Source organism: Mirounga leonina, unplaced genomic scaffold (genome assembly GCF_011800145.1).
Source record: "Mirounga leonina isolate KUSES-001 unplaced genomic scaffold, KU_Mleo_1.0 Mir_376, whole genome shotgun sequence".
Classification (NCBI taxonomy): domain Eukaryota; kingdom Metazoa; phylum Chordata; class Mammalia; order Carnivora; family Phocidae; genus Mirounga; species Mirounga leonina.
The window spans coordinates 11538775-11562794 of NW_023270718.1; the positions used below are offsets into that span (position 1 = coordinate 11538775).

The 24020-nt window shown below is 50.9% G+C and overlaps 2 protein-coding genes across 19 annotated transcripts; both read left to right on the forward strand.

Moving 5' to 3' along the window:
• Positions 1 to 961: 961 nt before the first annotated feature.
• Positions 962 to 12058, forward strand: ZNF8 (zinc finger protein 8). Of its 4 annotated transcripts, none has more exons than XM_034986216.1 (4): positions 962 to 1126; positions 5572 to 5746; positions 6049 to 6144; positions 7905 to 12058. In XM_034986216.1, exons 1-4 carry the CDS (start codon positions 1061 to 1063, stop codon positions 9344 to 9346), a joined length of 1779 nt encoding a protein of 592 aa, XP_034842107.1. In that variant the 5' UTR covers positions 962 to 1060; the 3' UTR covers positions 9347 to 12058. The 4 variants fall into 4 exon arrangements, with proteins under 4 accessions (XP_034842107.1, XP_034842109.1, XP_034842110.1 ...); XM_034986218.1 differs by having other exon boundaries at positions 5620 to 5746; XM_034986219.1 differs by lacking the exon at positions 962 to 1126 and adding an exon at positions 4509 to 5520.
• A 1387-nt stretch (positions 12059 to 13445) lies between these two features.
• On the forward strand, positions 13446 to 23900 carry LOC117997775 (zinc finger protein 883-like). Of its 15 annotated transcripts, none has more exons than XM_034986121.1 (6): positions 13446 to 13525; positions 14905 to 16290; positions 17718 to 17794; positions 19492 to 19618; positions 19925 to 20014; positions 21613 to 23900. In XM_034986121.1, the coding sequence occupies exons 2-6, from the start codon at positions 16086 to 16088 to the stop codon at positions 23460 to 23462; spliced, it is 2349 nt and encodes a 782-aa protein (XP_034842012.1). In that variant the 5' UTR covers positions 13446 to 13525; positions 14905 to 16085; the 3' UTR covers positions 23463 to 23900. The 15 variants fall into 15 exon arrangements, with proteins under 15 accessions (XP_034842012.1, XP_034842016.1, XP_034842010.1 ...); XM_034986125.1 differs by lacking the exon at positions 14905 to 16290 and adding an exon at positions 14609 to 14835 and having other exon boundaries at positions 13469 to 13556; XM_034986119.1 differs by having other exon boundaries at positions 13469 to 13556.
• Positions 23901 to 24020: the final 120 nt, after the last annotated feature.

The following is a 24020-nucleotide window of genomic DNA, read 5'->3' on the forward strand; positions in this document are numbered from 1 at the left end:
CAAATGAATACAATATTTTGTTTTGTTTAAAAAAAAAAAACAGGGCGCCTGGGTGGCTCAGTTGGTTAAGCGACTGCCTTCGGCTCAGGTCATGATCCTGGAGTCCCGGGATCGAGTCCCGCATTGGGCTCCCTGCTCGGCAGGGAGTCTGCTTCTCCCTCTGCCCTCTTCCCTCTCATGCTCTCTGTCTCTCATTGTCTCTCTGGCAAATAAATAAATAAAATCTTAAAAAAAAAAAAAAAAAGAAGAAGAAGAACCGGGAGGAAAGGGGCGCCTGGGTGGCTCAGCCGTTAAGCGTCTGCCTTCGGCTCGGGTCATGATCCCGGGGTCCTGGGATCGAGCCCCGCATCGGGCTCCCTGCTCAGGGGAAGCCTGCTTCTCCCTCTCCCACTCCCCCTGCTTGTTGTGTTCCCTTTCTCGCCGTCTCTCTGTCAAAAACCAAATAAAACCTTAAAAAAGAAAGGAAGAAAGAAATAGGTTCTAAGTACCATGGCAGTATACACTCCAAGGAGTGAAGCATGCCAGCTAGGACGCCCGGCCCGGGTTTCGAAGCAGGGCTCCCCGTTCCAGCGTGCGCAGAGGGGCAGCTTCACGTGGGGCCGCGGCCCCGCGCAGACGCGAACCCCAACGGCTAGGCTGGGAGGGCGATCCCCCATGACCCGGGGTCCTTCGCAGCCCGTGCGCCCCCCGCCCCCCGCGCACCGGGCACGGAGACGCCCGGTCGCCCAGAGTCGGCACCCGCAGCCTCCCGCCGCCGCCCGCCCAGCACCTCGTCGCCGGGTGTGTGGCAGGAGCGCCCCCAGTGCCCGGAGGCCCAACGGCCGGACGGTCCCGTTGACCTGAAGCCAAAAGGCTCCCATTGGCGGGAGGCTCGACGAGCAAAGGTTTCCATTGGCCGGGCGCTGCGGCGCGCCGCACTGTCTTCTGGGAGTTGTAGTCGCAGCGTCCGCAGTGCGGCCGCCATTGTCCGGCGGGCGGCGAGTGGAGCGGTCCCTGAGGCCGGGGCTGCTGTCGGCTTTACGGCCGCTTCGGGCTCCTCTCCTCGACCTGTCGGTCCTGGATGAACCCCGAAGAGGAAGCGACGGCGCTGGCGATGACCACGGGGCTGCCAGCGGAGTGGCTTCAGGTAACAGTAATAGTAATCATAACAACGACGGCAGCGGGCCGAGCGTCTCCCGCAGCGCACGGTGAGCGGGGCCCGGGCCTTATCGCTCTTGACGCAGGAGGCCACTGAGGCGCAGGTCGGCGGCGCTCACTGGCCCGAGCGGTAAGGGCGGAGCCGGGGCTCGGACCCGGCCGTCTGGCCCCGCGTGCGCGTGTGCGCGGGTACTCCTCCTCCCGTTCTGGGACTGGGCTTCGGCGCGTGCCCCAGGACGGGGCTGGCGCGGTCGGCGGACGGCCTTCCCGCGCCCCGGAGGCCAGCTGCTGTGTGACGGGGTCAGTGGCGCGCCGAGATGGCCCGTGCTAACCGAGTAGAGATGATCTAATCCATGGAACACCCACCGAGAGCCCTGCTCCGCGAGGCCCCGGGCCCAGCCTCTGGGGGTAAGGACAGGTCACCGCGCACCGCATTCGTGGGCGGGAGCGACTGCCGGGCCCCCCGCCCGCATTCCCCGCGGGGGCCGTGGGGGCACCGCAGCACTGGGCGGTCCGTGCTTGCGGGTCATCGGGAGGGTGCCTGATTGAAAGCTCCAGCATTTCTAGGCAAAGGGGCCGCCGCCTGTGTTCTCCAGCAAGTGCTGTCTCCACGTGGCAGAAACCAAAAATACTTCGTAATTCCTGAAGCGCCACATCGTTGAAATTCAGCACTTACTGTCTTCTGCTGTTGTTTACAAGGATTTGCGTTATTTCGTATTTAGCATGCCAGATGAGACTATTGGTAACCCTAGACCCGCATGTTTTCAGATGCGCATCAATGGTGCAACCACCCCTTCTTTTGCTTTGGCTGTGGTCGGGGTGTGGCCGGGAATGAGCATTGTCAAAGTAAAACAGCTGGATAGTAATTAAAGCAGTCAGAAGAGATTTTATTCAGAAACTTTTGGAGTGGGGGAAAGAGACTTCAGTATGGAACTGGACTCGATTCCAAATGCAACACGTAAAGGTGGGAATTTATACCTGGGGTCGGGGGTGGGTGTAATTCTTGCTAAACTGACCTAACAGGATCCTTTATTATTATTATTATTGTTACTGTTACTATTATTTTTAAGATTTTACTTAATTTAGAAGCCCATGAGCGGGGCAGGGGTTGGGGAGAGAATCTCCAGCAGACTCCACGCTGAGCACGGAGCCCCATGTAGGGCTTGATCTCATGACCCTGAGATCATGACCTGAGCTGAAACCAAGAGTAAGATGCGTAACTGACTGAGCCCCCCATGCCCCCATGACCTAACAGGATTCTTTTTTTTTTTTTTTTTTTTAAGATTTTATTTATTTGACAGAGAGAGACACAGTGAGAGAGGGAACACAAGCAGGGGGAGTGGGAGAGGAAGAAGCAGGCCTCCCACAGAGCAAGGAGACCGGGATCATGACCCGAGCTGAAGGCAGATGCTTAACGACTGAGCCACCCAGGCACCACTCTAACAGGATTCTTGTCGAAGCAGGCCAAGTGATCAGATATTATTTGGAGGATCGTGGGGGATGAGGACTTTGAAAAGATATGGAGAGTGATCAGATATGGTGGGTGGGGATTCTGGCTAAACCAACTCTTTATGAGTCTGGGTGATGCAAAATGGACACAGAAGTCCAGAGGGCAAGACCTAGTTGAGAAGAAGGTTCAGAGGAGAGAGTCTTTGTTAGCAGTAAGAGAAAGTGTATTAGTTATCTGTTGTTGTGTAACAAATAACCCAAAACTTAGTGTTCCAAAACAACAATAAATATTACTTCAGTTTTTGATGATAGAAATCCTCAAATGATTTAGCTGGTGGTTCTGGCCTGGGCGCATGAGGTTATGATTAAGATGTCAGTCTGGACTGTTGTCATCTGGGACTTGACTGGGGCTAGAGGATCCATCTCCAACATGGCTCTCTCACATGGCACTTAATAGTTCTTCCCATGTGGGCCTCTCTGTGGAGCTGCGTGGCTGTCCTCACAACTTGGCATCTGGCTTCCCGAAGAGTGAGTGATCCAGGAGAGGGCAAGGTAGAAGCCCCAATGCCTTTTGTGCTCTGGGATCAGAATTTACACACTGTCATTTGCACAATATCCTGTTGGTTACACCGGTCAAACATGCACAGAATAGGAGGGGACTATACGACTACACAAGGGCTGAGGATCATTGGGAGATGTCTTGGAGGCTGGCCACCACACAAGGCAAGGAAGTAGAGGGTTTTGAGGTCCAGTGTAAGCTTCCTGTGGCTGCTAGAACAGAGCACCACAGATTCGGTGGCTTAAAGCAATGCACATTTATTCTTAAAGTTCTGGGGGTAAGAAGTCTGAAGTCATTTTCACTGGGCTGAAATCAAGATGTGGGCAGAGCCACCCTTCCTGTGGAGGATCTAGGGGAGAATCGGTTTTCTTGTCTTTTCTAACTATTACAGCTGTAGACCTGGTGTTCCTTGGCTAATGGCAATGGCCCTTTGTCAAGGCCGGCAGCATGGCATCTTGCTTTAGTGGTCACATTGCCTTTTGTCTTCGATAGTTAAGTCTCCCTCCACTCTCCCCTTAGAAGGACAAGGAATGGGCTCCTGCTAGAATTTCAGGACGAGACATGAAGGATTCATGTGCTGCTACTGAGAGGTCTTACGGCCTGGACAGATCAGTACTCAGTGGACCTGGTGCCTGGGCTGTCACTGACAACCCATGCAGAGTGGGTGATGGTTGAGGGGGCAGAGTGGGGGAGGCAGGAGGCACAGGGAGCATGTATCAGGGTTTGAGGACCTTCTGACTGGGAGGTGATGACATGGGGACAGGAACAGAGACCTCTGTTCCTAACCAAAGGGTTCTTCATGCGCCCTGCACAATTTTTGTCAGCCATATGCTACCTATACTATAATTTCTTTAATATTTTAAAATATACTTTTGTTTTTCTTAAAAGAAAATACCCTTTTATAATTGAGGTATTCAGTAAGTGATTTTGATTTGCATTTCCCTGGTGGCTAATGATGCTGAGCATCTCTTCATGTGTTTATTCAGTATTTGTATATTTTATATTTTCTTTGAAGAAATACCTATTTAGATCCTTTGCCCATTTTAATTGGGTTGTTGCTATTATTGAGTTGTAGGAGGTGTCTTATCTGGATACAAGTCATTTACCAGATGTGTGATTTGCTATTGTTATCTCCCAGTATGTGGATGTCTTTTCACTTTTTTTTTTTAATTTTTTTTATTTATTCATGAAAGTCAGAGAGAGAGAGAGAGGCAGAGGCAGAGGGAGAGAAGCAGGCTCCCCGCCTAGCAGGGAGCCCGATGCGGGACTCGATCCCAGAACCCTGGGATCATGACCTGAGCCGAAGGCAGACGCCCAACCATCTGAGCCACCTAGGCGCCCCTTTTTCACTTTCTTGATAGTGTCCTTTGGAACACAAAAGTTTTTAATTTTGATGAAGTCCCAACTTATTTATTTTTTATTTCGTTGCTTGTGCTTTTGCTGTCATATCTAAAAATCCTTTGCCAACCAAGATTGTGAAGATTTATCACTGTGTTTTCTTCTAAGAGTTTAATAGTCCTAGCTCTTATATTTTGTCTTTTATCCATTTTGAATTAACTTTTTATATGCTGTGAGGTAGGGGACCGACTTTATTCTTTTGCGTGTTGTCCTGTAGAAAGTGTTTTACAGCTGCTTATTCCCCATCACAGCCCCCAAGGAGTGATTCTTTGTAGACGTGGAAACAAGGAAGTAGAAGTGGGTACCTGCGTATATACGTCTTGAGGAGGAAGTGGCAGAGTCAAAACTCGGATCCAGAAATATCTAGCTTTTGACTGCGGCCACACCCAGCCCACAGAAGGGTTTGATTTGTGAGATATGTTTTAAATACATTGCATCAACTTACAAAAATTTAAAGTGTTCATTTAAAAATTTGACCAAATTTCCAGCTACTCACTACAGATTGGCAATTCTGACCATATGAGCTCTGCATTTCCCCATGATCAATTGGTTCTGAGTCCCAGCTGCCCCTTCAAACAGGGCACATGTTACCCATCACCTTCAGTGTCACCTCTCACAGATTACGTACCCTTGTAGGCTCTTACAGTAGCCCATTTCAGTCACTGATGAGCCTGCCTGGTCTCTAAAGGTAGGTGAGTTTCTGACTCTTTTCAGGGAGGATAATGAGCCTTGGTTTGAATGAATCAGGATTATTTAGCGTGTCAGTTAGATGTTACTGGGTAACAAACTATCCCAAAACTTAGTGGCTTAAACCAGTAGCCATTTCTTTATTCCACCCATCTGCAAGTCAGCAGTCTCTGCACCTGTCTGAGATCAATTGTAGATCAGCTGTGGTTAGCTTTGATCTTGCTTGGATACTTTCACATGCCCCCAGTGAGACCTGACTCGCATTACTCAGAACATGCACTCTCTCAGGACACTGGCCTGCCTGTCCTCTGCATCCCCATTCCTCCTCCTCTTCCTGGGAGCACTGGTGGAGACAGTTGAGCTGTTCAAGAGTGTGTGTGATGTTTCAGGAGCCGGTGACCTTCCGGGATGTGGCGGTGGACTTCACCCAGGAAGAGTGGGGGCAGCTGGGCCCTGCCCAGAGAACCCTGTATCGTGACGTGATGTTGGAGACCTTTGGGCATCTGCTCTCTGTGGGTAAGGCCTGCTTCCCCAGCTGATGATCAGATTCCTGCCGTGACTTACTCTTCATGGGTTATAGGTCATAGGGCCTTTGGTATGAGGACTTGACCTTAGGCTGGGGATTAGAGATCTTGCATTCTCATTCCCTGTGGAACAAATGGGCAGGGGGGGGTTTCTGCCCTTTTCTGTCCCAATGCAAAGTTTTCACCTTATTGTGAGATATCCTCGTGCCCTATCAGGAGTCTAGGGCTGGATCCTGAGCTGGTTCTTTCTCTCTGTAGCAGATCGACACATCCTGTGTCTTTCCCTTTTTCCAGGGCCTGAGCTTCCAAAACCTGAAGTCATCTCCCAGCTGGAGCAAGGGGCTGAGCTATGGGCAGCAGAGAGAGGAATTGGCCAGGGCTACTGTCCAGGTGAGATGCTGCCTAATGGGAGCAGCCCAACAGGTGACTGCAGATGTGCTGCTTGTAAAGAGTGGTGTGTCAGGGTCCCCAAGACCACCCAGAGATCCAGTGAAAGAATATAGAGGAGAGTCAGCAAGAAGAAAATGCTGACGGGGTGAAGTCCAGAAGCCAGTCAAGACTCCAGAGGTCTCTCCCAGCAGAGTACATGGGACATGCTTAGTTTCTCCAGCCATGAGTTGTGACAACACGTGAGAAATCTTAGCTACCAGGGAAGCTTGTTAGAGGCTCAATGCCAGGGGGTTTCATTGGCGGCTGGCCATAGGCACCCTGTGCCTGACATGGACCAAGATTCTAGACTCCCAGGAGAAAGCAGGTGTTCACCATAAACCATATTGTTGGCACAGTTTGGGCACAGTGAACTACTCTTATCAGTTAGGGTGGTGGGAACTCTCCTGAAATCCAGATTCCCAGGGCCAACCTCAAAAGCTGCCCTTTCTAAGGATGGCAGCCTCAGGCCTGCCCTGTTAGCTCTTTTCTGCACAGAACGTCTGCGCACTGCTCCTGTACTCCCTGTTTTCCTCATCCATGCTCCCCATCTGCCTCTTCTCCAGTGGTCAGAATCCCACCCCTTCCTCCCTCTCACATTCTCTCTCAACAACCGTCTGAGCATGCCCTTTCCACAGAATCATTTCTTTTTCTTTATTTTTCTTTAAGATGTTATTTTTTTTTTTAAGATTTTATTTATTTATTTGACAGAGAGAGAGAGAGGGAACACAAGCAGGGGGAGCGGCAGGCAGAGGGAGTGGGAGAGGGAGAAGCAGGCTCCCCACTGAGCAGGGAGCCCGATGCGGGGCTCGATCCCAGGACCCTGGGATCATGACCTGAGCCGAAGGCAGCTGCTTAACCAACGGAGCCACCCAGGCACCCCTAAGATGTTATTTTTAAGTAATCTCTAACCCCAACGTAGGGCTTGAACTCACAACCTTGAGATCAAGAGTTGCATGCTCTACAGACTGAGCCAGGCAGGTGCCCCTCCACAGGATCATTTCTAATGCGTGAACTTGCCCTCCATCTTCTCCATTTTATTCTTTCATGTCCAGATTCTGTAAACCTGTTCTCCACATCCATCTCTTCTCTTAGCAAAAAGGATTGTGTTCCCTCTGTAAATATCTGAAAACTGGGCTAGAGCAGCTCAAAAAAAGAAGCTTTTTTTTTCCCCACAAAGCAGCCACTGCTACCTCTGGTTCAGCATTCCGGTGATGCCAGGGCTGATGGTTCTGATTCTTCTGGCTTTTCCTTGGGTTACGGCATGGATGCAGCAGCTCTGGCCATCACATCAGTGCTTCAGGCAGAGGGAGAGGGAAGTAGGAAGAATAGTGCCAGTCACATTGACCCCTTTTTTTTTTTTTAAAGATTTTATTTATTTATTTGAGAAAGAGAATGAGAGAGAGAGAGCACATGAGAGCGGGGAGAGTCAGAGGGAGAAGCAGACTCCCTGCTGAGCAGGGAGCCCGATGCGGGACTTGATCCTGGGACTCCAGGATCATGACCTGAGCCGAAGGCAGTCGCCCAACCAGCTGAGCCACCCAGGCGCCCACATTGTCCCCTTTTATCAGAACTCCAGATTTCATCCATTGAGGTCTCCTTGGTCGGGACTGGGTCACATCCACCTACCTTCCCCAGCCACTAGGGAGGCTGGAAGGGAGGGCCTGTCACCCTCTCTGTGTTTTTTCCACCAACTCCCTCAGAGCTCTTTGGTATTCTTTTAGGCCGGGAGCCTGGACCTGAAACCCAAGCGCCACCCAAGGAGCATGGCCTTCCTGAGGTGGAGACATCCCGTGTCACTGAAAGGGAAGGCTTCCTGAGGGATGCTCCCTGTCCCACCATACTAGGGGAAGACTGGGAATGTGAGGGCCAGGTGAAGTTGCCTGAGAAGGAACAGAATAATTTGAGGCAGTTGGAATTTAGCCTCGAGGAAGCACCAATTCAAGATAAAAGCTATGAAAGTCTCAGACTTGGGGAAAATGGTGTCCTGAGCTCAAACCTAAATCCATTCCCGGAGATTTCTAAGAGAGACTATCTCTGTGGTTACGACTCACAGGTTATAAACTCAGAATGTAACTCAAGCTTAGTCAGTCAGCGGACAGGCTCCTCAGGAAAGGAGCCATGTGACAGCAGTGACTGTAGCACAACTTCTAGTCAGGCCATTCCAATTATGGAACTCACACGAAGCCAGGTACAGGATAAGCCCTACAAATGTACAGACTGTGGGAAGTCGTTTAACCACAACGCGCATCTCACAGTGCATAAGAGGATTCACACGGGAGAAAGACCTTATATGTGCAAAGAATGTGGGAAAGCCTTCAGCCAGAACTCCTCCCTGGTTCAGCATGAGCGAATCCACACAGGAGACAAGCCCTATAAATGTGCCGAGTGTGGGAAGTCTTTCTGCCATAGCACACACCTTACAGTCCATCGGAGAATTCACACCGGAGAGAAACCCTATGAATGTCAGGACTGTGGGCGGGCCTTCAACCAGAATTCATCCCTGGGTCGGCACAAGCGGACACACACTGGAGAGAAGCCGTACACGTGTAGCGTGTGTGGGAAATCGTTCTCACGGACCACTTGCCTGTTCCTGCACCTGAGGACGCACACAGAGGAGAGGCCCTATGAGTGCAACCACTGTGGGAAGGGCTTCAGGCACAGCTCCTCTCTGGCCCAGCATCAGCGAAAGCATGCTGGGGAGAAGCCCTACGAGTGCCGCCAGAGGCTAATCTTTGAGCAGACACCAGCTCTAACAAAGCATGAATGGACAGAAGCCCTCGGCCGTGACCCACCTTTGAATCCGGAGGAGAGAGCTCACCGGAGCGACAGGCCTTTTAAGTGTAATCATTGTGGGAAATGTTTTATTCAGAGCTCACACCTCATCCGACACCAGGTAACTCACACCAGAGAGGAGCCCCAGGGACGGAACCGGCGACGGCTTGAGCAGTCCTTTGGCCGGAGCTCACACCTTGGCCGCCGTCAGCACCCACACTCAAGTGAGAACCCTGGGGGCGGGACAAAGGCAGGACAGCCTGCGAGCCGGGCGCTTGCCCTGTTTGACATCCATGAAATCATGCAGGAGAAAAACCCAGTTCACGTTATTGGGGTTGAAGAGTCTTCCATGGGTGCTTCCGTGTTATTCGACATAAGAGAATCCTCATAGGAGAGAAACTACAGATGACTTTTGAACCACAGGTACAAAAATGTGGTAAGTCCACATAGTGCATTCATGGAAAGGGGGGCTGGGGGTAGAAATGCCTAAGGTGACCTCTGATTTCGTAAGGAAACGGTGCTTTCCAAATACCTGAGATTGATGGTTCTCAAATCTGTCAAGCTCAGTGCCCCCCTTTAACCACAGGTGTTTTGTGCTATTCCTTCTGTTACTCCAAAATGAATTTACAGGTAATGTAACCTACACACGTGTGTACTGTAAAAAAATCAACATATGGCCCCTTTTTGTAAAGCATAATTAAAACAAAAGTAATTTATGGTAAAGTAATGTGTATACTAAGTGGGTGTGGTATCTCTCCATGTGACTGTGTGAGCCAGTATGCCTGGACACCTGGGGCATTGGCTGTTCTCATCTGGTATATGGGAAATAGTGTTGGCCATGGAAATATTGTGAGGGGCGTTCCTGTATGAGATGTGATTTTCTCAAGTGGTGACTAACTCTTGCAAAAGTTTTGAACAAAACAGAAGACCGCTGCACTTCTGGAAAATTCTGTATAAAATTCTAAGCATGCAGGAGTTAATTTGTGTTTATATGTGAAGTTGACTTAGGCTCTCAGTTCATACATTACAAACTGGTTGTTTCACACATACACACATACATGGTCCACAGGGGCCTGTTCTGCACTTCACAGTCATTAGACCACACTTGGCCCCCACCCACATGTCAGCCACATTCATGTCCAGATCAAATGACAAGAAAGCCCCCATGAAATTCTACTACATTCCCTGGGAGTGTCACAGCTTCTACTGAAAGCCATTGCCTTGAAGTGGTTAGTGTTGCTTAAGCCGGAGGTTCTCAGTTGGGGTAGATTTGTCCTCCAGGAGACATTTGTGATGTTTAGAGACATTTTTGGTTGTCATAACGGGCAGAACAGGGGGGTGCCACTTGGCAGCTAATGGGTAGAGGTTGCTGCTAAGCATCCTGTAATGCCCAAGACAGCCCCCTCAACAAAGAATTATCTAGCCACAAATATGCCAGGGTAGAGAAACCATACCCAGCACTACAACCAATTTTTTCCAGAAAGATTCGAAATTGATGAGGGCTATACTAACAATCCTGTAGCTTTGATTGTAACAAATGGTATCATTAACTGTTTTATACACAAATGTTTCCTAGTAATTTTTTTGACCATTTTGCAGCATTCCTAATTGGTGTGAGAAAAGGAAGAGAATCTACTTATTTTTCTGAGTAATCTAAATTTTAGCATTTTATCATGGACATTGTAAAACATGGATAAGCCCCACTTTCGACCATTCCTCCTGCCTGCTCTGTGGGGTGCAGATTTGGGAGTGTTCCACCTATCAGTGCCCTCTGGGGAGGGGACACCCAGTAACTTCATGGTTCTAGACAGCTCTAGAAGCCAGGCTTACAGTGCCCCTTTCCCTCCTCCTCAGCCCCCAAAATGGCAGCTTCGGAAGGGTCTTGTTTCCACAGTCTCAGTATTTGCTGGGTGGGCTGAGGTTACAGTGGCCTCAGTGGGTAAGCTGGGAACAAGCTCGTCACTTGCCTTCCTCTCCGGACAACAGAGATCTTTACAAATTTTCTATTTCTCATTTCAGGTCATGTTTTGTAGGCATAATATTCCTACTCATTTCCTTATAGATATTCTGAAACAGTCAGATAAACTCCTCAGGAGAGGTTACTATTAACCACAGAATACATGGTTTTATCGGTTTATAAAAGTAATGTAAATTCTTTACTGCAAATGTGGAAAATGCACAAAAGTAAAATTTAATTCTTCATACATCTATTCAGAGATGGTCACTACCATTAAGATTTTGTTAATTTTCCTGTAATTTTTTCTTAAAAATATATATGTATACATATAGTGTACACTAGATCTTATACACACACACAAATATATAGTATTGTGTTTAGAAAATTGGAATTCTTTCTAGTTCTCTTGTAACACATGCTTCTTACTATACTTTGAGCATCTTCCTCTGACCATTTCATGTAGCTTTTTAAATTACCTTTCAGGAGGATTGTAGCAGTGTGACCACCTAGCATTTTATCAGCCTTGACTTTTATCCAAAAGGGTGGTGGTAGGGGGGAAGGTTTCCTACACATTTTCAAGGGGAGTATAAATTGATACGGCCTCTGTGAAGGACGATTTATTAGTTGCTATCTAAGATTAGAAACACACAACTCTTTGTCTCAGTAAACGTGTTGCTGGGAGTGAATCCAGCAGATTTATTTGTATGTTGTAGACTGTTTGTACATGGTCTCACTATGGTATTGCTTTCAGAAGTAAAAATTTGTAAACAACCTCAGTGTCCACCATGGGGAACTCGGCTAGAGATTTACACTGGAATGGAGAACTACACAGCTTTAAAAATGGGGACTGTCTTTATGTAATAATATGGGAAAGAGCTCCAAGATACATTGTTAAATGAAGAGGTGTAAAACAGTGTGTAAAGTATGTTTCTATTTGTGTAAAAAAACATTGGCTTATACACACACACACTCCTAAGGGTACAAAGTAACCAGGCATACTAGGTGCTATTGGGGAGGAGAACTGGGGGGAGAGGGATGAGGAATAATTTTCACTCTATATCTTTTGATATTTTTAGAATTTTGAAACATGTAAAAGTATTACCAGTTCATAAAATAAATTAAAAATCTCAACTGTTGCAAATTAAAGTAAGTTTGATCATTGGCTTCATTTTCTGTTGCACCTACACACACTAAATTCTTAGGCACACTAAGCTACAAACCAACTCAGTGCACACATATCTGAGCATTGAGTTAATGGAACCAGTTAAGTGTAAAATAGCTTTGACTCCATGAATTTTCCCGCAAGCTATAAACTAGCACATACATTTTAGTAGCACATAAATTTTCAAGTTATTTTATTAAATTCCCTGTATCCAGCCCAAATTATGAGAGCCCATACATGAATGAGCCAAGTTGCCCATTTTCAGTATCTCCTTGTACGTCTTCAGAGATACTCAAGTCGTTTGTGCAAAAGGTAACTGGGAAGAAATCTCCATCCAGTCTGAGGAAGTCTCCTATAGGTCTCTTGTAAGGAGATGCAAGGTGAACATCTTCCAGATGTTCTAAGTTGTCCAACGTTGGTAGTCACTAACCACATGTAGCTATTTAAATGTAATTTTAAATTCACCCAAAATTAAAATAAAAATTGAGTTCCTCAGTCACATCAACCACATTTCAACTGCTCACTAGTTACAAATAGAACATCCCCCTCATCTCTAGAAAGTTGCTTTGCACAATGCTGGTCGAAGGTAAGTGGTTGAGAGGATTTTTTTAAAATTTCCCTTGTGATCGGGCGCCTGGGTGGCTCAGCTGGTTAAGCGACTGCCTTCGGCTCAGGTCATGATCCTGGAGTCCCGGGATCGAGTCCCGCGTCGGGCTCCCTGCTCGGCGGGGAGTCTGCTTCTCCCTCTGCCCTCTTCCCTCTCATGCTCTCTGTCTCTGTCTCTCTGGCAAATAAATAAATAAAATCTTAAAAAAAAAAAAAATTCCCTTGTGATCAACTGACTAAAGAGCAGAGGCCAGCCTGCACGTCAGGAGTCAGCAGAGTGCGGTGCGTGGTTTTTTTATCTGGGCTTGAGTAAAAGATGAAAACAAGGTACGTCCGACGTCAGTGGGAGAAATTAGCATATAGACTACGGAGTAGGTAATCGTGGGTTTCAACGTCGTTTCTTGGGTAGGCGGGAGAAGGTACTGGTTCTTAGAGGACATCTGCTGAAACGTTACGGGAAAACGGGGCTCAGGGGAGAAAAGTCCCCAGACTATCGAGACACGTATGGACGTACGTGTGTGCGCAAAGAAAAAAGTACGCCGTATGTTCAGGTAGCCTACGCGAGTCGACCTCCGTCTGGTCCCGCACGCCAGCGGCGCAGAGCAACCAAGTTCCCACGACGCCTTCCCGCGCCGTCGCCCTGTGGACTTCATTTCCCAGAAGACCATGCGTCCTGCGCCCGGCCGGTTCCGGGCACGCCGCGGACAGGGCCCTCTGGGAGATAGAGTCCCGAACTCCGCGTTCGGGCCGCGGCGGAAACGCGGCCCGGAAGTGCCTGTGGCGAGTGTGCGCACTTCGGCCGCTGGCGGCGCCGCCGCCCGGCCCTGTGGGGGGTCGGCGTGGTGGTGAGTCCGCCGTTCCGGCCTGAGGGCTTATGTGAGTGTGAGGGACGACGAGGCCCGTGTGTGCGTGCGGTGGTAGTGACCGAGTGGCCGGGTGGGGCCCGGAGGGCAGCGCGGACCCGGGGGTGGGGGGCGGGGAGAAAGGAGGGACCGTGGGCGCTTGCGCGTGCCGGAGGACGTGAAGGAGACGCTGAGTGTGGCAGAATGTGGCACTGCGCGTGTGCGTGTCAGAGAGGAGGGGTGTTTTGCAGGTGAGCTACCACCTGCGTGTGCGTGGGGACCCGGTGCGTCAGCGTTTGGGTGTGCGGGGGTAACCTCAGGCGTGTGCGTGTGGCTGAGTGTGTCACCACGTGTGCGTTTCGGAGGGAGAGGGTGTCTTGCTGGCGAGACACCACTTGTGTGTGCAGATGAGACAGCAGGTGTGTGTGGCAGGGCCTCTGTGTGCAGGTGTGACCTCGGTATGTGCATTTGGCTGGATGTGTTACCACGGTGCGTGTCCAAAGGAAGGAGGGTATTGCATTTTGACACCATTTGCGTGTGCAGATGAGACCTCGGGTGCGTGCGAGCGGTCAGGTGTGTCACCATGCATGTTTGTGGGGAAGGGATGTTTTGTGTGTGTGACACCCCCTTTGTGTCTGTAGGTGTGACCGCAGGTGTGTACCTAGGGCCTCTACCCTTTAGCCATCACTCCCATTCCCCTTTTCTCCAGCCCCTGGCAACCATTAATCTACTTTCCGTTGATCAATCTGTCTCTGTTCTGGACGTGCGATATAGGTGGGATCATACAATAGGTGGCTTTTTTGTGTCTGGCTTCTTTCACTGAGCATAATGTTTTGAAAGCCCATGTGTGCCATGTATCAGTACTTCACTCATTTTTATAGCTGAATAGTAAGCCATCGTGTGGATATACCACGGTGTGTTTACCCAGATAGTGCTACTGTGAACACTCATGTACAGGTTTTTGGGTGGACATGTGTTTTCAGTTTGGAGGAAGGAGGTAGTTGGGTCTGTCCCAGGGAAGCTCATGTGTATGACCACACCTGCTCCCTGTTGCCTTTGCTCATCCAGCAGTATTTCATTTTCCAGAATCCCAGCCCTGAGCCCCGAAGTGAAAGCCAGGAGCCTGACCGCTGTATGGGAGTAGATGGGAGGAGGCAGTGGCTCTGGGAACTGGAATCCTTCCCTGCAAGACTCACCCACAACCCGGGATCTCTGTCTGGGACTGAGACCACATGCCCCCTATCCTGTAGCTGCTGAGGTCAAACAGCCCAAAGACAGAGCAGAGTGGCAGGCAGTGGAGCCTGAGGAGCCAGGTGAGGCACATGTCAGGGTGGTGGTCACAGGGCTGGACATTTTCAGAAACCACATTTTCCTCAGAACAGGCCCTGCTCCTGCTGCCGTCGCTCTGGTGCCCTGCCATCCTCAGCCTAGTCCAGACTACCGCCTCCTCACAGGTCTCCTGCTTCCCCGTCCTCCCACCGTTGCTATCCACACTGCACTGGAGGGGTCTTTAAACCCTGAATGGTGAGGCTACCTCTCCCTGAAACCTTCCATCCCTGCCCTGGTTGTCACAGCGGGGTTGGCAGACTCTCCCTGTAAAGCACCAGGTAGCAAATGTTTTCAGCTTTGTAGGCCAAGAGGCAAAACCAAAGATGTCAGGTAGGTGCTTACCTAACAAGAGAGAGAACACATACCCACATGTTTTTTTTCCCCAATGAAATCCAGAACTTTATCCAACGCTGAAATCTGAATTTCATGTAACATTAATCTCCTGATGATTTTTCCCTCCCAACCACTTAAAAATGGAGAAACTCTTCTTAGCTCAGTCTGTACAGAAATAGGCAGTGGGGCTGAGTTTGCTGACCCCTGATGTGACCAAATCCACACTTCTTCCCATGCCTTCTGGGCCCAGCATGACCTGATTTCTGCCTGTTTTCAGGCCTCACCCTACAGCTCTCCCTTTGCCCAGCCCCGCTGGCCACTGAATAGCATTTAAGCTTAGATATTACCTCAGAGGCCCTCCCTGGCCACCTTATTCAAAACAGGTGCCACACACATCTACATTATGTTTTTTAGCACTTAACCACATTCGAAGACTGTATACTTGTTCCCATTTATCATAGACTATGAGTTTCATGATGTGGTGCACAGTCCATGGAGTATCTGTTAAATGAATGAGTGAACAGACACCCTTCTGCAAAAGGTACTGTTACCCAGTTTTACAGATAGAAAACCCAGGCCTTAGGTGAATTGAGCAACCCAAGGTCACTCAGCAGAGTGGTAAGGTGGATTTGATCCTAGGTCTGACAGACTCCCTCACGTTCACTGTTTGACCCTAGGAATGACACTGGGAAGAAGGTATGGGCACTTGGTACATCAGGGCCCCAGGGATCAGCTTGCCACTCTTGCCCCTGTGGGGAGGGGCAAAAAGCCCCACATCAGCCCTTCACTCCTGGGAGTATCCTAGGATCTGAATTCAGGACAGCTGAGACTATTGCTTTTCCCTCAGAGCACTTGCCTACCTGGTATCTCACTTTGTCCCCAAACCGTCCTGCTGCCAGTGATGTCCGTAAACCTGATAGCATGGGGCAGAGACTGTTACACAGCATATAATTTACTTTGTATGAAGTTCAAGAATAGGCACAACTTGTGTGCTTTCAGAATCTCAGCAGCAGTCACACCGGGGCCAGGGAGAGCCTTGCCTGTCAGGGGTGCCTGTCGGGAGCTGTCCATGGTGCTGAAAGTCCTAGTGCTGAGGTGTCCGAAAGGTAGCTAAGAGCCACGTGGAGGTATTAGAATGTGAATCAGTTAAACTTCAAATTACACATCCGGTTTCTCAGTCACACCACTGTGTTTCTACTGTTCGGGAGCCACATGGAGCTGATGGCTGATGAATTGGACAGCACAGCTCCAGAACATTTCCATCCTCACAGAAAGTTCTAGAGCTTGATCTGGACAGTGGCTGTGTAGGTGTGTGCATTGGTCAAAGCTCATTGAACTGAGCACTCATACCTCTATTAAAAATACATATTTTTGAAAGCACAGACTCAAGTCTGACTGTGTGGGTTCAGATCCCAACCCATCACATGCTTCCTATCTTTGATTTAACCTCTCTCTGGCCCCCTCTCCCTACCTGTATAACAGAGTGATGATAGTACCTCTTTTTCCTTGTGTTAGGGAACTTGGCCAGAATTGCACAGCAAGTCCTTGAGAAGTTTGTGCCCTGGGGTTGGCACTGAGTTGCAACACAGGCAGCTGCAGCTGCCCTCGGGGACTCGGCCTCGGCTCATGGATAGTTCCCTGTTTTAGAGGCAGGGGTCTGAGGCCCAGCCTCCAAGTATCAAATCATAGGGCTGCTTTTCGTGGATCCCTGGGCTCAGTGACCCCCTGCCCAGCGTGGGAGCCAGGACGGGATGGAGGATGTAAAGGTGGCTGCAGCAAGGACACCATGAGGTGTTCCTGTGTTAGGTTTCATTTTACAAAGACTTTCTAAGACATAATGCCATCTGTTCTCCCAGGAGCCTGTCCTTTCTGTACCCAGGAAGAAATAGGCCTAGAGCAATGATATGGCCAGTTAGTGGCACACAGTGGACCTGTGGGTCCAGGATTTCCTACTCCAAGTATTTGTCATCCTCTGGGTCACCCTGGATCCATGGTGGCTGTGTAGACCCCTTTACGAGAGTCCAGGTGGGCTGTCACATCCCCAGACTAATTCTGGAGGGTGTGGGTCACCCCATCTGTCTATGTGGACACAGCCTTCTCCGCAGGACTCACTATCTTGGCTGGTCAGGGGTGGGGACAAGAGTGGGAGTGCTTCCATGCAAAAGCTCAACTCAGGCAAGCATCTTACCCCTTGATGCCTCAGTTTCCTTCCTGTAAAATGGGTCCGGTAGTGTTGGTCCTAACTATCCCTCATAGGGACAGAATGAGATCAAGCATCATGACTGGCACATAGTAAATGTTGAGGGCTGTGGTTCTGCCAAGCCCTGGAGGATAAGCAGGAGAGAGCAGACCCAGGGTGAGCAGTGCAGGAGGAAACACCTCTGGGAGGGTTTGGACTGGGAGGGTCAGGGCCCCTGGGAAAGAGTCTAGTGGCTGGCAAGGGGAGGGATGTGAGGTGAGGGGACTTTGGGGCTTGGGTCTCTGGGGCCTGAGGGCAGATCTGGCCTCCCTCACATCCCCTCCCCTCCCCCAGCTCTTCCTTCTCAGGGGAGCATCAAGGAAGACAAGCCCAAGGCCCAAGATACTGCATTCCCAGCAGATGCCTTCCACGTGAGTTTCCAAAAATGCCAGCAGTCTCAGCAGGCATACTCCTTTCTGTTCTTGCTTCTGTGATGCTTCTACCCCTCGCCACTGGAATGGAGCCACAGCCCCTAAGGAGCGTGAGTCCTGGGGCAGGGCCCCTTCCTCTGCCCTGGCCACTCTTCTTCCTCTTCCTCTTCTTCCTTCTCTCTTCACTCAAGGGTGGGGCTTAGTGACCCTGTCGGTCTAGGGCACCTTGGAGGAGATCCCATGCCTGACCGATCTGGGACACAGGCTCTTTATGGTCACCCTGTTTATCAGCCAATATCCAGGAAAAGGACAGAGCAGAGCATATGAGTGAATGGTGGTACTGAGCAGCATTTAGAAAGGTGGTTGGGGGCTTTGGGTGTTAATGGTAAGTAGTTACTCTGAAATTGTTGGTGCCTGCTGACAGGCCCTTTCTTCATGGGGTCCCCAAGGAGACAGCCACACACAGGCAGAGGGATTGTTGCCACAGCCTTGGGGTGCTGCTGTGGGGCAAAAACTCCATGTTGGGGACACTTACTGGTCCCAGAGCACATGTGGCTGGTGTTGCATGCCATCACATCCTCCAAGCCTCCCCTGCCCAGCCCTAAAGGGGAGGCGGACCACGCAGGTGTGACAGATGGCTTTGTGGGGGGCTGACGGGCCATCCGGCTGTCTCTGGGGGCCATAAAGCTGAGTGCTTTGGGAAGTGATGAGGAATCATTGTGTCTTAATCTGCTCAGGCTCCTGTAGCAAAATACATGAACTGTGGCTTAATCAACAAATTTATTCCTCACAGTTTTGGAGACTGGAAGTCCCAAGACAAGGGTGCCAGCAGGGCTGGGTTCTGGTGAGAGCCCTCTTCCTGGCTTGCCGACAAACTGCCTTCTCTCTGTGTCCTCACACACTGGGCAAGGAGACGAGAGCACACGTGCTTTGGTTTCTCCCTCTTCTTTTTTTTTTTAAGATTTTATTTATTTTTATTTGTCAGAGAGAGCGAGAACACATAAGCAGGGGAAGCAGCAGACAGAGGGAGAAGCAGGCTCCCGACTGAGCAAGGAGCCCGATGCGGGACTCAATCCCAGGATCCTGGGATCACGACCTGAGCCGAAGGCAGAGGCCTAACCAATGAGCCACCTGGGTGTCCCCTGGTCTCTCCTTCTTTTTTTTCTTTTCTTTTTTTTTTTTTAAAGATTTTATTTATTTATTTGAGAGAGAGAGAATGAGAGAGCACATGAGAGGGGGGAGGGTCAGAGGGAGAAGCAGGCTCCCCGCCGAGCAGGGAGCCCGATGCGGGACTCGATCCCGGGACTCCAGGATCATGACCTGAGCTGAAGGCAGTCGCTTAACCAACTGAGCCACCCAGGCGCCCCTGGTCTCTCCTTCTTATGAGGGTACTAGTCCCATCTGGGGCCCCATCCTCATGACCTCATCTAAACCTAATCCCCCCAAAGGCCCCACTTCTAAATACCTTCACACTGAGGGGTAAAGCTTTAACAGGAATTTGGAGAAGACACAATTATTCAGGTGGGACTGCAGTACCCATGTCAAGGTGATGATAATGCCACTCACAGTGTGAGCCACACCCTTCCCCCCATGACAATAGGGTGTTTCCCAGAACATTCACATCCTGCTGTTCCCCATGGGGCTGGCCCTGCTCAGAGAGGGCCCATGGCTGAGCCAGCGCATGTGGGATGTTTCAGAAGCCTGTGACATTTCAGGACGTGGCTGTAGACTTCACACAGGAGGAATGGGGGCTGCTGGGCCCCACACAGAGGATCCTCTACCGTGACGTGATGCTGAGGAACTACAGCAACTTGGTGTCCCTGGGTGAGACCTTCCTGTCACCTCTTCATCCATGTCCCGTGTGTGTGTGTTTCCATGTGTGCTCACACATACATGTGCATATTTATCCCCTGCCTTGTCACCAGTAACCCACACCCAGGTATGTCCTTGCTCTGACCTGTGTCCCCCAGTTGGGTCCCCTCTGTGCAGAGTGGACACCCCACCCCACGTCACCAGAGAGAGACCTCTCCCGTGCCTGGGGCACACATACTGCACTGTTGGGCCTGTTGGAGCGTGGCTGCCTGTGGCCACAGTGTCAGCATTTTCCTCCTCCTTTCTAACTATGGGCAGGACTTCCCGATTGCAAACCAGATGTGATCTCCAAGCTGGAGCAGTGGGAAGACCCCTGGACTGTGAAGAGAGATGTCCCAAGAGGTCCAGGTGAGTGAAGTAAGGGTCTGTCGGATCAGGTGTTTTATAAAATTAATCGTCCTCCCCCCAGCTTTTCTTGAGGTATAATTGACAGATAAAAATTGTATGTATTTAAAGTGTACAACATGGTGTTTTGATACACATATACATTATGAAATGATCACCACTATCAAGCTAATTTATCTATCCATCAGCTCACGTAGTTGCAATATTTTTTCTGTGGTGAGAATGCTTACAATCAACTCCTGTAGGAAATTTGAGGTGTGCAATACAGTATTGTAATTATAGTCACCATGCTTCAGATCAGCTTATTTCTCCTCCTGGGGCAAGGCGGTGCAATATACATCCAACAGAAAAGAGCTGGTAGGTACAGGAGCCTGAAAACAAACCCAACAGTCCTCCAGTGGTCACTTCCCTAGACCCGACAGCCACCAGTCTGCCTTCTGTCTCTATGATTTGCCTGTTCTGACCTTTCATGTAAATGTAGTTTATATAAATGTATTCATTTATTTTTCATATGGATACAGGCATACTGTCTGTGGTCTTTTTGTGTCTGGCTTCTACCCTCTGGGAATAGTGCTCTATGAACACTCATGAGCAGGTTTTTGTGTGAGTATCTGTTTTCCATTCTGTTGACCAGGCCCTGTCGCGGTAAGGGCGTGGTTGTAAAACAACCCTAGTGGCAGCTGACAGGTGGGGTGGCTCTCGGTGGCCTTGGCCCATGCCTTTCTGTGTTCCATTCTACCACTTTCCTTCCCCACTGTGCAGAAGAGGCTTGACAGCAGGCGTGTGGCCGCCATTCTTGGAAAGCCTGGTGCAGGGTTGGCCTTTAGCCAATGTGGGAGGATTCCCACCATTCCTTAAATGATTAAGACCGGCTCACTGCACCTAAACCATTTGTACAAACAATGTGGATTATACTGAATGCCTACTTTTCTTCTGGGAGTCTGGAATTTTGGTACATGCTACACAGTGGGTGCATACGTGGCCAGCCCCCAGTAAAACCCTGGTCACTGAGTCTCTAACAAACTGTAGACTGCACTTCATGTGTCAGAATCCAGCTCTGGAGGGGTTTGGTGCATGCTGTGTGGCTCCACTGGGAGAGGACTCTGCCCCCTGCGCCTTTTCCCTTTGCTGATTTTGCCTGGTGTCCTTTTGCTCTAATCAGTCATAGCCATGAGTATGACTCTTTGTTGAGTCCTTTTTTTTTTTTTAAGATTTTACTTATTTGACAGAGAGACACAGCAAGAGAGGGAACACAAGCAGGGGGAGTGGGAGAGGGAGAAGCAGGTTTCCCGCCGAGCAGGGAGCCCAATGTGGGGCTCGATCCCAGGACCCTGGGATCATGACCTGAGCCGAAGGCAGACGCTTAACCACTGAGCCACCCAGGCACCCCTCGAGTCCCATAAGTCGTAGGGAATCACCAAGCCTGCAGTGGTCTTCTGGACCCTGGTCCATTCACTCTTCTGTCCTCAGCTGCAGGACTCCCACTGAAAGCCGCAGGTCTGTGTTGTCCAGTCTGACTGCTGAGGTTCTGTCCATCCCCCTCAGATTGGCAGTGCACATTCAGGTTAGGGCTTTAGCATGTTTCTTTGCTTATTTTTCAGTCTCAGAGCCTGAGCCCCGAGCTGCATGGCTGCCTCTAGAGAAGGGTGCTCTGTCTCAGGGGCAGATGACAGTGGGACTCTCAGGGCAGGATTTCTGGCACACCATCCAGAAAGAAGTCACAGAACATGAAGGCCAGGTGGCAGAGAGACAATGCCAAGCAGTGACACTCAGCCAGGGGAAGAAGAGCCCAGAGTGGAGCTTTGCAGGAACTTTCTCCTGGCACCCATTCTTCACTGAGCATCAGTGCAATCCTCCAAGGGCTCAAGCTCCCACAAGCCACGTTGGCAAAAAGGGCCTCACCTTCATTTCAGTCCTAGATCAGGGGCACCCCTGCCAAGAAGAGAGACTGTGTATGGAAGCCCTCAGCTCTCTTCCAGACCTTAGTCACCCTCAAGGAGCTCCCATTGCGGGGGACACATTGGTGTGTGGTGGGTGGGGAGATGCCTTTGGCAAGAACACATGCCTTGTGGGCTGTCAACAGATTCCTGATAAACGGAAGCCCTACCCATGCGAGGAGTGTGGGAAGGCCTCTGGACAGAGCACACATCTCGTTCAACACCAGAGAGCCCACACGGGTGGGAAGCCGCACACGTGCCAGGAGTGTGGACGGGCCTTCAGCAAGAACTCGTCCCTGGTTAAGCACCAGCGCATCCACACAGGCGAGAGGCCCTATGTGTGCAGCCACTGCAGCAAGCACTTCCGAGAGCGCTCCTCCCTGGCCAGACACCAGCGGGTGCACACGGGCGAGCGGCCCTACGCGTGCGGAGACTGCGGGAAGACCTTCAGCCAGAGCACGCACCTCGTGCAGCACCAGCGGGTCCACACTGGGGAGAAGCCGTTCGCCTGTGGTGAGTGTGGCAGAGCCTTTGCCGACTCCTCAGCCCTCCTGGTCCACCACAGAAGCCACACGGGGGAGAGGCCGTTTGAGTGCCGCACGTGCTGCAAGGCGTTCAGCCTCAGCTCATCGCTGGCCGAGCACGAACGCTGCCACACAGGAGAGAAGCCGTACGCGTGCCGGCAATGTGGGAAGGCCTTCAGCCAGAGCTCCTCCCTCAGCAAGCACCTGAGGACACACACGGGTGAGAAGCCGTACGCGTGCGGGCACTGTGGCCGTGCCTTCAGCCAGAGCTCCTCCCTGGCCAAGCACCAGCGGGTGCACACGGGCGAGCGGCCCTACGCGTGTGGGGAATGCGGGAAGACCTTCAGCCAGGGCTCCTACCTGAGCCAGCACCTCAAGATCCACAGCGGCGAGAAGCCATTCATGTGCGGTGAGTGCAGGAAACCCTTCGGCGATTCCTCAGCCCTCGTCCTGCACCAGCGGGTGCACACGGGCGAGCGGCCCTACGCGTGTGGAGAATGCGGGAAGACCTTCAGCCAGAGCAAGTTCCTCACCCAGCACGAGAGGATCCACGCGGGGGAGAAGCCCTTTGTGTGTGGCGACTGTGGAAGGGCCTTCGTGCAGAGCTCCTCCCTCACCCTCCACCGCAGGACACACACTGGGGAGAAGCCTTACCAGTGCAACGAGTGCGGCAAGGCTTACACCCAGGTGTCGCACCTCACTGAGCATTACCGGGTGCACACGGGGGAGCGGCCCTACGTGTGCAACGTGTGCAGCAAAGCCTTCAGCCGTGGCACACACCTCGTGCAGCACCAGCGTGTCCATGCGGGCGCCAGGCCCTTCATTTGCAGCCTGTGCCGGAAGACCTTCCGCGAGGCTGCAGCCCTCATTCTGCATCAGAGGGTTCACGCTGCACGGAAGCCCTCTGAGTGTCACACGTGTGAGAAGAACTTTAGCCAGAGCAGATCTCTGGTCCAGCACCGGAAAATTCATTCCCAGGGGACACCGTGAGTGCAGTGAGTAGCAGAAAACCCTCGGCGGCTGTTTGGTTCTCATCCGTCAGTGAACTGGGGGTGTGCCAAGCATGGCAGACGCCTGCCTGTCCTTGGCGTGGTGTTCTTCATCCGGCGGAGGGCCTGTGAGTGTCAGGAACTCGGGGCCAGTGCAGAGCAGCCCCCTTACCCATCATACGCTTCTCTCTGCAGGGTCACCCGGTTGGGTGAGAAAGCCAGAGTGAGCCTTCAAGGGGAGCAACAGCCCCTCCCATTTTCCATCATGCAGGTTCCCGCAGACATCCACAGGTGGTAGGAGAGATCCACAGGTGTGGACGGTCTTCTCGGCAGGCCTGAACAGAGCTCATTTCAGTTTTTGCTGAGGCAAAAATGAAATTTAAAAAAAACCAAAAACGTGAAAAGATGCTTTTTTGGGGGCACCTGGGTAGCTCAGTCTGTTGAGCGTCCAGTTCTTTGTTTTGGCGCAGGTCGTGATCTCAGGGTTCTGCGAATGAGCCCTGAAGCAGGGAGTCTGCTTCCCTCTCTCTCTCTCCCTCTGCCCCCACCCCCTGCTCGT

What these genes read in the sequence shown, in the direction of transcription:
- ZNF8 (XM_034986216.1), top strand. Translation starts at nt 1,061, where the DNA reads ATGAACCCCGAAGAGGAAGCGACGGCGCTGGCGATGACCACGGGGCTG. An exon ending in TGCCAGCGGAGTGGCTTCAG is followed by an intron (nt 1,127 to 5,571) that starts GTAACAGTAATA and finishes TCTTCCTGGGAG; the next exon opens with CACTGGTGGAGACAGTTGAG. An exon ending in TGGGCATCTGCTCTCTGTGG is followed by an intron (nt 5,747 to 6,048) that starts GTAAGGCCTGCT and finishes CCCTTTTTCCAG; the next exon opens with GGCCTGAGCTTCCAAAACCT.
- LOC117997775 (XM_034986121.1), top strand. Translation starts at nt 16,086, where the DNA reads ATGTCCGTAAACCTGATAGCATGGGGCAGAGACTGTTACACAGCATAT. An exon ending in AGTGCTGAGGTGTCCGAAAG is followed by an intron (nt 16,291 to 17,717) that starts GTAGCTAAGAGC and finishes CCCCTCCCCCAG; the next exon opens with CTCTTCCTTCTCAGGGGAGC. An exon ending in TCCCAGCAGATGCCTTCCAC is followed by an intron (nt 17,795 to 19,491) that starts GTGAGTTTCCAA and finishes GGGATGTTTCAG; the next exon opens with AAGCCTGTGACATTTCAGGA.